The sequence below is a fragment of the Zootoca vivipara genome, chromosome 9 (genome assembly GCF_963506605.1).
Source record: "Zootoca vivipara chromosome 9, rZooViv1.1, whole genome shotgun sequence".
In the NCBI taxonomy this organism is placed as follows: Eukaryota; Metazoa; Chordata; class Lepidosauria; order Squamata; family Lacertidae; genus Zootoca; species Zootoca vivipara.
In genome coordinates this window covers 10921641-10937527 of record NC_083284.1, presented here as the reverse complement: position 1 = coordinate 10937527, position 15887 = coordinate 10921641, and the positions used below count along the sequence as shown (strand labels likewise).

The window sequence follows — 15887 nt, the reverse complement described above, 5'->3', positions numbered from 1 at the left end:
CCTTTATAGCTCTGTCTTGGGTCTTGTTTCTCGGTTACACTGCAGGGGGATGTAATATTGGGAGCTAGCTCTATCTGTTTAACTTTATACCTAACCACCTGCCCAATCATGTTGAGTGCCAGCTCATCAAGAGTCTTGAGTTCAAAGGTCCACATAGTAGCTATTCCCAGATCAGGGATTCATCTCTTACTTGGTGAGGGTTTGCATTCATTCGATGGAAGAACTGGGCTGTATATATTGATAATTCCTTTTTAAAAGAGACCATTTGTAGCTGGGAAACTTATGTGTGTACACCAGGTCTTCCATGCTCAAAACAGCTTTCTGGATCTGGGTTCAGCTAATCTCAGTTGTTCTGGATTGAAGAGCCAAGTGGAAACCATGCTCTTATCTTTTAATTAAGTCTGCATGGGATTGTCACTGGAAAAACCCTTCAATATGGAAGGGATCAGCAGGCTGCTGGTATGAATTGTTTACCCTGTAACTTATTCCCATCACAGGGAATGTTGCATGTCTGTTGAACCTCTTTTGCAGTTGCTGATAATGGTTTGTGTTTGTTCAACCTTATGGGCAAAATAATAAACTACGGTATTCATACATTTCCCCCCAGCACTTTTGAAGCAGTTTTGGGTGGCAACTATGCCACTAGGGTATGTTACACAGGCTTCAGTTGATCCAACAAAGTGATCACACCAAAATGTGGCTGTTCCTTTAGGTTCCTGTGTGCATGTTTGAGTGAGTGAGAGAGAAGGTGAATGAAATCAGGCATAATTGTTCCCAAATAAAATTGGTACTACCATTGGAAATCTCAGTGAAGATAAAAGTAAAAAGGAAACTAAAGGCTACTTAAAAGACAAAGCAGTGCTGTTCAGGGCCCACCCATATCTAAAGCAGGCATGTCCAAAGTCCATTGCGGAGGCCTAATCCGGCCCACCGGTCAGTTTAATCCGGCCCCTGTGGCAGTTTATTTCCTGGGGTGAAATCCTAAAAAAAACCTCAACAACTTCAATCCTTAAGAAACCTCAACAACTTCAATCCATTTTCTCTACTCATATCCCACTTTGAGCTTGCAGTTAAATGTTTCTTTTCTGAACTTCTGTACTACAATATGGAGTGTGACTATTGCAAGTTCTTGAGGGATGCTGGGCTTTCTAGCACTCATTAATGTTCACTTTCTCAATATTTCAGTTCATCCAGAGCAGCTGCCTCCAAGGCCATGGATTACATTGAAAGAGCGAGACCAAATTCTGCCCTCCGGTAATTATGTTCTTCTTCCTGTAAATTAAAGATAAGCGTATGGGAGCAAGGAGATATCTTTTTGTACAGCTGCACTCCTCATTTGTCAAGTTTTATTCATCCTTGATGATGATTGAAGAAACCTCACAGCCCACAAAAGAGAGTTCTCTGCTTTGCTTTATTTGTGTAACCAAGCAGCTGCCTGGGACAAAAACAGGAAGTTCCTTGAGGGTCTGAAGGCAGCAGTAGGCAAGGAGAGCTCAAAGTTACTGGGACCCCAGAAAGACCCTAGCTTTGTGCTGCTGCAGTAGTTAAAGCCAAGGAGCAGGGGTTGAACTGTCTGCAGTATTATCAGAAGGCTGGCAACATGATACAAATCCACATATTTATCAGTCCTTTTTAACTACTCAAAATCTGCTCCCAGAAAGGGTCATTAGAACATTTTTCTCCATTGCCATCATAAGGCCATGTGCAGAAGTGAGGCTTGCAATCTCTTTATCCAGTTAAGAGAATAAGGAAGATGTGCTCCTCACCCCTTGAACTAACCAGCTGGTTACCGAATCCTGCTTCAAGAGGCCTCCTCAGAGTTTGCTGTGGATAGGGCCAGTATCAACATAAGCCTTAATCTCAGTGGAGAAGCTAAGGGGCAGGAGCATGTGATCACCATTGTTAAGAGATTGGCAAATGGGCTGGTGCTGAAGTTACTGTCAGTGTAACTGAGCAATAACTGCTTCCACTTGTAGAGAGAGGACCAAAATTGGTGTGTTACGAATCTGTTCAAACTTGCTCTGCACATGCGATCAGTGAAATATCAGAGCAGGGTGCACTTGGAAGAATGTGTGGCCACTTTGTAGTGTTGAGAAAGTGAAAAGTCATTTTAACAGAAATATCAGTGTGGTCATCCTCTGATGTACTGCTCATATGAGCCGTTAAAGGTCAAAGGGCCAATTCATAATGTATGAATCTGTCTGTTGAATCTAAGTTTTCACCTGATGTTCTTAGCTACTTGAATAATTTAATTAGCAACAAGCTGCAGCTTTATCTCATTTAAGAAAAACCTAATAGCCTTTTATGTTATGTGTTCTGGCTGAAGTGATGTGCAAAAATATGTAAACCTGAAAAGTATGCTAGATCATCTCTGCAATGTACTGTATAAGTTTAGTTCCACCTGTACAAAGCAGTTAGCCACGTAGTTAAAATAGAGGTTAATGAACTCTAGCTTCTTAAACTAGTACTTGGCATCTGAAAGAAGTCTTTGTTCTTAATGTTATGATTTAATTACAGTCATCATGTTGGCCACACAACAACTTAATTCTCTGGGTGGCTCACAAAAATAAAATAAAATACAACATTAAAAATACAAATAAAAGAATTGCAATATAAAAATTAGAGGAATTCTGGAAGCTTTTGCAAAACTGGCCTTTAAGTCAGCGATATCTACTTAATTCCACTGAAACTCCTTGTTCTAAGGGGTGATAATTTCTGTGAAAAGTGTGTGGTACCTCAACATTCTCATCACCAAATATTTACTTTCTCTCCTTCCAGCTTCTTTTACAGTCATGTGTTATAATGTGTTGTGTGATAAATACGCCACCCGACAGCTCTATGGCTACTGTCCATCATGGGCATTAAATTGGGAATACAGAAAAAAGGGAATCATGGAAGAAATTGTGAACTGGGATGCAGATATCATTAGTCTTCAGGTAATGATAACAGAATATAGCCCTTTGATTTTCATCAGGAAATAGTAGGAATATTGTTCCCTTATTCTCTTCTTAAAATGTTGATAAAAAGTCAAGGGCATTTCTTCAGAGTACTTCTTCATGTTTTCTTCTGTAGTCTTACAGCTTTAATTTAAAAAAAAAGTATGTTAAAAACATGTTATTATGTGAAAATAGCAAAAGATCGGCCTTTTTGCAGGGCCCTTTTTCCATTGTTCATTTTGAATAAAGCATAATACCGTGTTTCTCATATTATAAGACACGTCTTATATTTATTTTTTCCTCAAAAAACACACTATGGCTTATTTTCAAGGGATGTCTTATTTTTTTCCTCCTCCTCCTGCTGCAGCCGGCATTGCTGCTGCGCCTATCACTATGTCTTATTTTCGGGGTATGGCTTATATTCCTTGAATGCTTAAAAATCCTGCTATGGCTTATTTTATGGGTATGTCTTAAAATATGAGAAACAGGGTAACTTGGCAACTGTGGCTTATGATGACTTGTGAATGTGACTGCTCAGTCCTTCCCATGCCAATGTAACCCTCCCTAAAACAGGCAAAAATGAGACAGCCTACATTTCTCATCAAAGTTTTCTTCAATGTTAACAATCATAGAATCCTAGAGTTGGAAGGGACCCAAGGGTCATTTAGTCCAATCCCCTGCAATGCAGGAATCCTGCCCACAGCCATCCCTGGATGGATTCAAAGCACCCGCCTTCTGGTTAACAGCCAAAGACACTTACCCACTGTATGATGTTCCTTTTCAGGAAGTAGAAACTGAGCAATACTTCACCCTCTTTCTGCCAGCATTAAAAGAGCGTGGATATGATGGATTTTTTTCTCCAAAGTCACGTGCCAAAATCATGTCTGAGCAGGAGCGAAAGCATGTGGATGGTTGTGCAATATTCTTCAAAACGGAAAAGTAAGAGACTTTCGCCGATTTGACTTTGTTGTTTCATGCCTGTACCTCAGATGTGTTTGATAGTTTGCAAAGCAACGTCTGTTGTTGCTTTAATGTGGACATGAAATTGACCTTTGTATTTAAAAAATGAAAGGGAGAAGTTTTATATCCTGGCTTTCTAGTAGTCTTTTTTTCCCCTTTACCTTTGTACGTTTTTATATCTGTTGACTGAGTTCCTGGGTATGTTTTACATGTTTCAGGTTCACATTGGTGCAGAAGCACACGGTAGAATTCAACCAAGTGGCAATGGCAAACTCCGAAGGATCAGAAGCTATGTTGAATCGAGTGATGACAAAGGACAACATTGGTGTTGCTGTCGTGTTAGAGGTGCATAAGGAACTATTTGGGACAGGTTAGTATCAGGCATTTTCAACACGAAGGGGGAGAGGCTTCATAAGGCGTACTAGTTTTTAAACAAGTGAAACTTTCCTGTATATAGAAATAATGCCACTTTATAGTACAAATTAAGTGGAGACAGAACAGCACCAGCTCAGTGGACTGCTTTGCTGAAGCAGCTTCTGAAACAGATCCATTCATCCCTATGAACAAAAATGCTGTCTTAAATTGAGTATGGCTATTGGTCTATCCAGTGCTGTTCTGGCTGCTATGACTTGTGGTAGTGCTCAGTCAGGGGTCTTTCCCATCAGTGATCCTTTCTACAGGATATGTTAGAGCTTGAACCTGGTACAGGTGGGGCCCCCCCCACTTGTACAAGGGCTACGTTCCGGCCCCCTGCACGCATAAGTGAAATCACGTAAAGTGGGGAGCACCTTCTCAACACCCCTTAAACACCCTCTCTGCCAACTCTCTCTTCCATCCATCCATACTGCTGCTGCTCTACTCCACTCCACACATCAGCTGTTAGGCAGGGAGGCGGAGCAGTGTAAACAAAGCCCTCCTGTGCCTCTGGTCTCTTCGGGGCTCCTTCCCTGATTTCCTCTTCAAACTCCGGGGAGGGTCTCCTTGCAAGCCACAAGGACTCTCCAGCTCTGTCTCTCTCCATTTCCGGATTTGAATTGAATTATTTAATTATTTGCCGGTGCCATGCGTAAGCGTGGGGTGGGGGTGGGGGTGCCTGCATTTCCTGCATGCAATGTGTGAGTTTGTCCATGCAGCTGTGGCCTTTGCCACTCGAAAGCACATTGCGCATGCTAGAGCGGTCACTTACCGTACTTAGGAAGAATGTGTTCTTTCTTCAGTCTGACCCCTTTTTTCATAGCATTTTGTTTTTCATAACACGATTCTCTCTGGAACTCTGCATGGATGCCACTAGGTATGATGCGTGACTGGGATCAAAGTCACAGTACTATTTGGTCTGAATTGGCACAATCATGTGCATAGTGTACCCCCAACTGCCTTAATTTCTATCATAATTTCTATCAGGCCACCACTGTCACGGGAATTGAGACAAATTGATGGGGAGGTGCTCGATTGTTCACATAAACCCTCCCAGGCCACAAGTCCAGCAGTATCTGCACAGTGAAGAACATTTCCTTTGCATGTAATTAAATGCTTTTCTGTTTGTTTCTGTATCATGGAAGGAGTTGAATTAACTTAGAATTCTGGAAATTATTCATTGCCTTTAGGGATGAAGCCTCTCCATACCGTGGACAACCAGCTGCTTATTATAGCAAATGCCCACATGCATTGGGACCCTGAATATTCAGATGTAAAACTTGTCCAGACAATGATGTTTGTCTCGGAACTGAAAAGTATCCTTGAGAAAGCCTCTAGCCGGCCTGGAAGCCCAATAACAGATAAGAATTCCATCCCTCTGGTGCTGTGTGCAGATCTTAATTCACTGCCGGATTCAGGTATTTAGAAATAGCAGTTTTGCTTTTACTTCAAAGTTAAGACTTATCTTTTTTATTTAAAAAATGTATTTATTAAAAGGTTTTATTGGGTAACAGTAGTACATACAGAGTCTCTGTTTTCAAGTCATAGAATCCTTCAAACAAGTTGGTCACATTCAGAGTGAGACATTACTTTTACAGGCAATATGGAGTTGAGGGGGGAAAGAGGGCAGGAAAAGGGGAGACAGTAAAATTCCATTCTTTTATATAGTACTAGCTGGCCTGGCCACGCATTGCTGTGGGTCATCCCTGTGATTCCCCCACCCTGTCCCGATCCATTATGTCCCGATCCATGCCCAAGGCATGGTTGGTTGCAGTCAGTGGGCTACAAGTGTGTAGTGTTTGTGTGTTGTGGCGGGAGTGTTATTGGATCAGATTAACCATATTGATTTGTATGCTGTTGGGTGGGGGGAGGGACATTGTATTGAAAGTTAATACTATCTTGTATCATCTTTCCACCAGTGTTACACTTTATGGAAAATGATCTTTTTCAATGTCTTGTGTCTCAAGGGGAAATTTTAATGTGAATTGCTGAATTGTTGTCTTGTATTCTAAAAAGGGACGCAGGTGGCGCTGTGGGTTAAACCACAGAGCCTAGGGCTTGCCGATTAGAAGGTCGGCGGTTCGAATCCCCGCGACGGGGTGAGCTCCCATTGCTTGGTCCCTGCTCCTGCCAACCTAGCAGTTCGAAAGCACGTCAAAGTGCAAAGTGCTACAGCAGGAAGGTAAACGGCGTTTCCGTGTGCTGCTCTGGTTCGCCAGACGCGGCTTTGTCATGCTGACCACATGACCTGGAAGCTGTACGCCGGCTCCCTCGTCCAATAATGTGAGATGAGCGCCGCAACCCCAGAGTCGGTCACAACTGGACCTAATGGTCAGGGGTCCCTTTACCTTTACCTTTTTATTCTAAAATGAGGAGAGGAGGTAATAGGGTAGATTTGGTAGTTAGTAAGGTGAACAAGTGCAAACCCTCTGTTGAACCAGTATTGTTTGCCCAGGGAAACTGCTATTTATAACCAGATGACTGATAAATTACAAGAACCACCACCACATTTAGTACATAAATAATCACTTCCCTTCTAATTACAAACGTTGTCAGCCTTAACCAACTACTGGTGGTATTTCTCTAACTGCTAAATAGCTTATTTCTTATTTTAAGCAGGTGGTTATATAGCTACTTGGGTGATAATTCTTCCCTCCTGGTCATGAAAACATTTGCAGCGTTAATAATTTCCTGGCCGCTGATGGTGTGCATAGAGTTCCAGAACTGAGTTCATGTTTAGCTACAGGCAAACAGGTGGCACAATTCAGCATTAGCATCCGGCAGCAACAACAGATTGGCTGTTTTGTTTTGCAAACAGGTGTTGTGGAATACTTAAGCAACGGAATAGTAGCTGACAACCATAAAGATTTCAAGGAGCTGCGTTACAATGAGTGTCTCATGAACTTCAGTGGCAATGGGAAGAACGGGGCTCCGGAAGGAAGAATCACACATGGCTTCCAGCTGAAGAGCGCTTATGAAAACAACTTGATGCCTTATACCAATTACACCTTTGATTTCAAAGTGAGTAGAGCTATGGCAGAAGCAATTAGGAATATATCAGCTGGGTACTGGAATGACTGATGATTATATTTACTGTGAATTAAACCAAACACATTTAAACCTATGGGTAGTTGAAACTTGGGCCGTGATTCAGTTGCAAATGCATTGAAGTGCACAGATGAGTGGCCACTGTTGCAATCTGCCTCCTACAACCCCTGTGGTCGTTGTAGGAGCAACCTGCTTCATGCCATTTCCGTATGAAGAAGTGGAAGCAGGATTTAGGTTCTGACCCCTCGCTCAGATTCTCCTGTGCATGAAAGGTCGGCTGGTACCTCTTAGCTTCGACTGGCAACATGACCTGGGGAGCCCAGTCCTGGCTGCAGCTTCCAAGGGTGTGCCCACTTAGGCATCTCCTCCTGCTTTTATTAACATGTTGCAACCACCTTTGCTGTTTATAGGGTTGGTGGAGCTGCAGCAAGTTCCAGGTCCCCCCTAGCCAGCTTCTAAGCAACCTGGATGTGGCCTTGCATTTCTCCCTGGGCTTCAGTCAGGATGCTCCCAGCATCTCTTACTACCTAGCAGTGCAACAGGTGGTGCAGGGACTGCATTAGAACAAAATCAGGCAGCATAGAAGGTTCTTGGTGGCTTGATTTATATATACAGGACCCCGTTTTGAATTGCCTTTTTCTCCCTCCCTTCTGCAGGGTGTGATTGACTACATTTTTTATTCCAACACTCACATGAACGTGCTTGGTGTCCTGGGGCCTTTGGACCCTCAGTGGCTGGCTGAGAACAACATCACCGGATGCCCCCACCCTCACATCCCTTCAGACCACTTCTCACTGTTGACGCAGCTGGAGCTCCATCCTCTGTTCCTGCCTCCTGTCAATGGCATCCATTTGGCCAGCAGGCGGTAGTGGGGGCCCTGCCCCTTTTGAGGGCTGGGACCCGTTTGTTTGTTTATGGACCTGTACAGTTGTAAATCAAAGTATGTAGGAGTGAAGTATGGCCGACCTTTTAAAAGCTGCTGCTTCAAGCTCCTCTCATTATATGTGTTGATGATACAATTTTGCACTCCCCCCCCCCGGTGCATATTGGTACCATTTGGCACTAGGGCTGGAACCAAAGTTTTTGTTTGTTCCCTTTTTCCAGGTTTTTGTTTTTAAGGTATGCATATACATATATATATATATATAACCCACACATTTTAAGCTGGCGGGCTCTTGTTTGTTTCATTGGGAAGCTGCCTTTGTAAAAGGACGTCAGACAGCAGGGTTTGCATATGCTTTCTTTCACATCTTAGCAAAATGAGCCATACCTCTCTTCCCCCAGCCCACTCTGGTTTTTCTTTTTAAAAGCATCCTGAAATAGAGTAGGCCTATTTGATGTTTCGGTCCTGTTGGGAAAAGTTTGTTAACTGGAGATAGCACTTGCCGTTGTAAATTATTTGTAGCACAGACTGCTCTCTTATCTCTACTGAAATGTTAAGTTAATTTAGAAAGCCAAAGGTGGTGCAAGACGCAAGACTTCCTGCCACAGAAAAAAATATATTGTGCTGTTCCAGTAGAGAATTTGCCTGGGAGCATCTAATTGCATATACCTGGGTCCACTTCTTTGTGATAATCTTCATTCCTGATCAGTAGGAGTTTGCATCCTGTCCAAGCCCATGAAAGCAAATGGGGCTTGTGTGTAACCCAGTGAGCTCTGTGCATTGCTGTAGAAGGGACAAGTCTAGCTGATGATGGGGAAGCTCCAGGTGCCATCATAAGGCACAACTGCTGGCTTGTAGCTGTGGATTCTTACCAAAAGAGAACCATCTCCCTTGCAAAAAAATTATGAAGGATGCCAGCATAATGGATGGGATCAGTTTGACAGTAACCAGCAGAGCAACACTGGCAATTCAACAGACCACTGTGGGGAACAGACACTGCATTAACTGGAGGAGAAATTGGAATTGTCAGCAGTTTCCGGGAGGCGGGTACAGGGTCCTCCATTAAAAATCTGCGGCTAGAATTCTTAGGTTTGATTTTCACAAAGTGAAAATGTGTTTCAACCCAATCCACTGGTCCCTTTTTTGTTGTACCTTTTCCATCGTCCTCCCCTTCCCCCAGAAAACCTTTAGGATTATTCAGCTGAGAAGAGCAGGTGAGGAAATGCTTCCCAAAGCCATCTTGTAACTGCCTCCTCTGTGCGTGAGAGCTGGCTTTCCTGGGTGCCCTTTTCCCACGTGAAGGTGATAAAGTGTTGGCCATCATCAGTCCTCAGATTCATCTTCTTCCTGACCTAGTCGCCAAATAGTCATCCTGTGCTTTTAATTGCCCTTATTTGGTTTTGTTTTCTATCAAGGTTTCTTTTTAAGCTGCTGGTTCATTCCCAACAGTTAATTGCTCCCTTTAAGGTGTACTTGGAAACTTTTCTTCTGCTTTCCTTCCCCCACCCTCTTCCTGGTGGCCATTTAAAAAAAAAAAAAGCTTTTTGCCTTGAAAGAGCAGAAAAACCATACATGCCATCTCTTTAGAAAGCCGTGGCTGCAGTTTGCTCAGAGGAGCTGTCAAGCAGCCTCTGTTCATTTCAGTGGAGCTTGTGCAATGTTTCATACATACAGCCTGTTAGAATGAACGGACGTTGCTTCAGCAAAGCCTCTTGAGCGGATTGAGCCCGACTCTGCGTTTCAAACAGCAAAAAGTCCAATCGACAAGGAAAAGTTGTGTCTGTGTTCCTTTAAGTTTTTCTGTATTCTGCTTCTTTGCTGCTATATACGATTCCTTGAGCTTATATTTTAAACTTTTCATGCACTTTACTGTTTCTAGTCTCAAAATGTGATATTTTTAATAAATGAGATTTTTTTCCATTATGTGAATGAAAATTTTTAAAGAGCTTATATCTGTCTCATTCATACACTTAAAAAGGAAGAATTAAAAAAAAAAAGCGAAACAGCTGAATCGGTCTGAACAAAACAGCTGAACAAAACATATACCTTAAGTTAATTTCTACCCACCCACCCACACTCACTTTGCTAGCTACGGTATGTATAGAATGGCAAAGGAAATTTGGAATCGGGCTAAAGAAGGAAACACTGCCTCATTTTTGTGCATGACTATAGGGTTCAGAGGAAGGAGTTGCTTCGGCGACGACCACAATTTGCTCTCGGAAGTGCCTACAGTCGACAGTTCCTCAGCGACTGGAACTGGTTGTATTTATTTGAAACTTTCAGGATGGAACTATACATTAGGCAACAAATGCAGGGCGGCTGCTGCTCAAAAGGGCAGCCTCAGGTCAAATTTTCCCTCTGTGCTTGCCAACCTTTCACATCACATCATTGATTCTCCCCCATTGGGAATGGGGAAACACGAAACGTCAGGACAGCAGCAAAGAAGGTTGATTGCATTGGATTTGGAAGGGATTTGACACTGAGCTTTTTTTTTTTGACAGCCGTCCTGTGTTTCTTACAACGTGTAGCTCCATCCAATGTGTAGAACAGCTTATAAAGTACGACAAAGTTATCTCCTTTTCAGAGAGAACATTTCCCCCTCCCCAATATTGATGCAGGTATCTCTTCTTATATACCTCAAAAGTGTTACTTACACGGCCGTGTATATATGAATTGATAACTCAAATGAAATATAGTACTGGAAAGTAGAATAGCATGAAAAACTTAATTTGGTGGACATTAGCCTTTTCAGTTATTTTTGTTTTTATTTTTGTAAGGACCCATCCGCTGGGAAGTTCTCCTGCTCCAGCCCCACTGAAATGTGCAAGAGCTGCCCAACTCCCTGTTCATTTCAGTGGGGCTTGCACAAAACACTTCCCTCCTGGAATGTGTTCCAAGTCATCTGCTGTATCTTCACCTGGGAGGAATGCACTTAACAATTTCCCTCCTTTTCATATGTGCATGTTAACTAGCAATGTGAGCAATATTTCCTACCATACTTCACTCCCAACTATTTTTTTTGAGATGTTTGTATAAAATGGAGTTTAAAAAACAACAACGCCTGTGATTGTATATGAACTGCAGAGGAGTCGGTTTATTAAATAATTATTATTATTAATAATAAAAACCCACCAATCTTTTGTAATGTTGTTGGGAGGTTGGGGGTGGGGAATAAAATAAAAATATTGGGAAACATTGCAAACAGTTTTAAGTTCCTCTTTTTGTTTAGTTTAGTTGTAATTAGCAGGTGCAGTCGGGGGTTGAGATGGCTTTGCTCTGCTCTGTATCTTAACCTGTGTAACTCTCTTGGTTTTTCTCTCCATCTTTAAAACAAAAACAAAAAAACACCTGTTTGAAATGTTGCACAATTCTTTTCTTTAAGCAGTTGTTGTTTCGTTGGCCATAGAAGCACCAGGAGGAGGTTTCCGTTGCTGGAAGGACTTTGCGCCTTAAAGTTTTCCACATACCAAAGTGTTGGTTTAAAATCAGGGACTGGAAATATTTGTTCAGAACAAGGGCTGAATTTTCTTCTGGGGCCACATACCAATGCTGGGTGGATCCAGAGGCAAAATGTAGGTGGAGCAGTAAATATAATCTTATGTTTGTACAGTCAACTAGTTGCTACACAGACACACACACACCCCAATGCAGGGAAGCAAGAGAAATTAACGGCATTCGATTTCAAGATTTCAGACAGGAACACTCAAAGAAGGTGCAAAGTAGGGCTGGGTGTGTGTGGCTGAGGACACTAGCAAGACAGAACCTCTTCTTTCCAGGCACTCCCCCCATGTGAAGAGACAAGTTCATTAAATCAGGGCTGTTTCTGTGGGGACAGCTAGATGCACTGGGCATGTCCACCTATTCTTAATGGGAATATGCATTCCCCCCCCCCCCTATTTTCAAAAGGAAATATTGCATTGCATGTGCTCAGGTAATCGTAAACACTGCTGTCAGTATGCAGAGATGTAGAAGCTGGTTCATGTTAGTGTTTCCTCCACAGAAGCCCCTTAAAGGGCTACTGTGACGCTATGTTAGGGTGGAACCTGGAAAGGACATTGCAGTTGAACAAATCGTAATGGTTATGTGTGTAAAAACCCCAAGTGTCAGAAATCCCACTCGTCAATGCACAGCACCACCTCCATGTGTCCTAAGGCATTGCTGGAAACTATTAAAATGTAGACAGGCGTCTCCCCATTGACACACATCTGCGTGGTGCCGGAAAATAAATCAGTTTAAACTGCAGAAAGGGACAAAAAGAACAGGGAAAACTGCAAAAAGAGAGGGGAAATGGCTAGCAACCCAAAAGCCATTGAACCACCCTTAAGAGTCCTGTGGAGGGTTGGCATTTGAGAAAGGCAGTTTGGAGGGAGCGATTATGGTGGAGTTTGGTGGATTTTGGCTTTTCAGATGGTGTTCCCCACTATACACAATTTCACTGTACCCAGGAATGTAGCCCCTGTGTAAGTGGAGAGGTGGCTGTATACCATTAAGTGTTGGCACACAGTATGTTTTCAGAAGAAAAGTTGATAATAAAATTTGTTGTGAGCCCCTCCCCAAAAAAAACTTTATTAACAGGCAGAACTGTGGAAAAAACTAACCCAGTCACCTACCTGAAGTTCTACTAGTGCATGGATTGTAGGCAGATAGGCAGCCTCTGGGGTGAGCCATTAATGGCTCTGGGAAAAGGTATTGCTCATTGCCTATTGCTGACTTTTTGAGGAAAAAATGGCTTGCTTCTCTGTTTTCCATTCTGATTAAACAAGGCATAGGAAGAAGGCTGGTATTGTAATCTACTTTCCCGTCAACAGACTTGAAAGGTTTATATTCCTTATCTGCAAACAGGATCGTCGACAAATAATTTAATTCTTCTTTATCAATAAGCATATTGTGTGGGAAGAAGCAATTCATTCTGTTAGAAATCCCCAGTACTACTTAGATCCACACCCTATTCAGCATTACATTTTTAGGTAGAACTATCCATACACCTCGCTGAACCTGAGATACCTGTCTTCGTGTGATACAGACTATGGATTACCACTGGCCAGAGATGAAGCGGGGAGGGATCGCATTTTGCTTAGGCTGCCTTGGTGTGCATCTTTAATGCATCAGTGTTATGCATTTGACTGAATACATCTTAAGAGAGAGAGAAATCAAACTTTAAACACATTTGCATGCATGTATGCAGGCTTCTGAGCTCGTTCTTTGGTAAAATGGGATTGGACAAATTCACTGAAAATAAGCCTGAATGGATATCAGGCACCATGTCTTTCATTGGTCCTTCTTGCTTATATAGCGTATATATTTCAGCCACACCACACTAGAGTTTCATTGCATTTGGTTCAGAGCTTTCCAGGTATACAGTGGTACCCCAGTTTAAGTGCACAATTGGTTCCGGAAGTCTGTACATAACCTGAAGCGAACTTTCCCATTGAAAGTAATGGAAAGTGGATTAATCCGTTCCAGACGGGTCCGTGGAGTACTCAACCTGAAGCGTACTTAACCCGAAGTATGAGTGTAATTGGTTCTGAAAGTACTCAAACCGAAGCGTACTTCAACCGAGGTATGACTGTAGCTGGATGGCACCTCTTTGAAACCAAATGCAGGACCACCAAAATGTTGCCTTCTTGCAATACCATTAACACTTGTATTGGCAGATAGGAATTCATTCCCAACACATGTAGCAAGGACCACTGGCATAGATAACGGCTTCAGGAGAGGATAACGTGAATGGAGGACTATCGGGGGAATAAGAATAAGGCTATCAGTGACTACTAGCCATAATTGCTATGTTCTGCCTCCACTGTTAGGGGTAGGTTGTGTCTGAATGTCAGTGCTGGGAATCAGAGGGAGAGAGGAGGCGCTGTTGCATTCATGTCCTGCCTTTGGACTTCTCATGGGCATCTGGTCAGGCACTGTGAGAACTGGATGCTGGACTAGATTGGCCTTTGGCCTGGTTAGGGCGAGTGCCTGGGTGTGAGCAGGACTTGGGGTTCAGATTTGCAATTTGTGCTAGACCAGTGTTTCCCAAACTTGGGTCTCCAGCTGCTTTAGGACTACAACTCCCATCATCCCTAGATCGCAAGACCAGTGGTCAGGGATGATGGGAATCGTAGTCCAAAAGCAGCTGGGGACCCAAGTTTGGGAAACCCCGGTCTAGACTCACGAGTAATGGAAGCTACTTTAACTAGAAAAGGAGCTCTCCTTCCTTTTGTAATGTAACATCGCCCAATTATCCGAGCTATTTGGCACATTTTGAGTAACATCTCTGCCAATAACGTAGAAATTGCACAGTAGCCGTTCAGTATAATTGTTTAATGGCTGCTAGAAGCATTTTGTCTTTTTTAATGCTAATTTGCATTCTTTGTGCTTTATTCCAAATGAGCCGAAGCAGTCACTGAGGTCCACCGTTCAACCATCTCAGAAGGGCACAGTGGTTTTAAAGTGTGGTTTTGAATATATATATATTTATATAAAATTACAAGATAGAAAGCGTAACAACAGAGCAGCACTGCATCACTGTTTTTTCGGGCTCCTTGTGCATTTTTCCACCTTCAGGAAGACTCCCATTTGCGCTCACTGGCTGCTATATGTTGAAATTAATAAAAGAGAAACTGGTTAAATTCCATTATGTAAGCCAAGACTTCTCAGGTGTTCTTCGGAGTAAGGATAGCACATTCATAAGTGGCCCCCATCAGAAACGATAAGGAACAAGTGCAGTGCCCAAGCTGTTTGTGGTTGTAGAGGGATTTGGGCACCCTTCACACACACCCAAAGTAAAAATAATAACTGAGTGTTCAAATTAAGCTACTTTATATTCCTTACACAACCCGGCAAGGTAAGCTAGTATTGTCCCCATGTTGCAAATGGAGAGCAGAGATTCCTTGCCTAAGGTCAGCTAGTGAGGGCTGCATACTTATACCATACATTTAAAGGATATGACTTCCACCTTAGGAGCTGCAGTTTGTTGAGGGAGCTGGAAATTGTAGCTCTGTCAGGGGTAAGCTGCAATTTCCAGAAACCTTTGGGAGAAGTCATAATAATGACTTATTTAAGGTGTGTAAGGCTTTAAAGGTAAAAAAGGGACCCAGGTGGTGCAGTGGGTTAAACCACTGAGCCTAGGGCTTGCTGATCAGAAGGTCGGTGGTTCGAATCCCTGTGACGGAGTGAGCTCCCGTTGCTTGGTCCCAGCTCCTGCCAACCTAGCAGTTCGAAAGCACGTCAAAATGCAAGTAGATAAATAGGAACCGCTACAGCGGGAAGGTAAACGGCGTTTCCATGTGTTGCTCTGGTTTGCCAGAAGCGGCTTTGTCATGCTGGCCACATGACCTGGAAGCTATACGCCGGCTCCCTCGGCCAATAATGCGAGATGAGCGCGCAACCCCAGAGTCGGTCACGACTGGACCTAATGGTCAGGGGTCCCTTTACCTTTACCTTTAAGGCTTTAAAAGTGAGGTCATGGTAGATGGAACTGCAGACTTCCTCATTCATAGCACAGTCCCTTTGCTGATAGTGTTCAGGCTAAACTGCACATATAGGAAAATCAATCGTAACCTTAAAAAAAAGACAACCGCCACCCTACAACCTGCTTCTTGAATGAAAAGTAGCACCTGGAGAGGAACCGTTTTCAGAAGAGAAGCAGCAGGAGG

At 43.0% G+C, this 15887-nt stretch overlaps 1 protein-coding gene across 3 annotated transcripts in view; it reads left to right on the top strand.

Annotated features, from left to right (window-relative positions):
- CNOT6L (CCR4-NOT transcription complex subunit 6 like) overlaps positions 1–11603 on the top strand; it is a 32532-nt gene extending 20929 nt beyond the window's left edge. For all 3 annotated transcript variants that reach the window (XM_035111808.2, XM_035111810.2, XM_035111809.2), the window contains 7 exons: positions 1186–1254; positions 2779–2936; positions 3721–3875; positions 4115–4266; positions 5501–5728; positions 7129–7331; positions 8015–11603. In XM_035111808.2, the coding sequence (XP_034967699.1) occupies positions 1186–1254; positions 2779–2936; positions 3721–3875; positions 4115–4266; positions 5501–5728; positions 7129–7331; positions 8015–8227 (1178 nt within the window). In that variant the 3' untranslated portion in view covers positions 8228–11603. The remainder of the gene's footprint in view (positions 1–1185; positions 1255–2778; positions 2937–3720; positions 3876–4114; positions 4267–5500; positions 5729–7128; positions 7332–8014) is intronic.
- The last annotated feature ends 4284 nt before the right edge of the window (positions 11604–15887 follow it).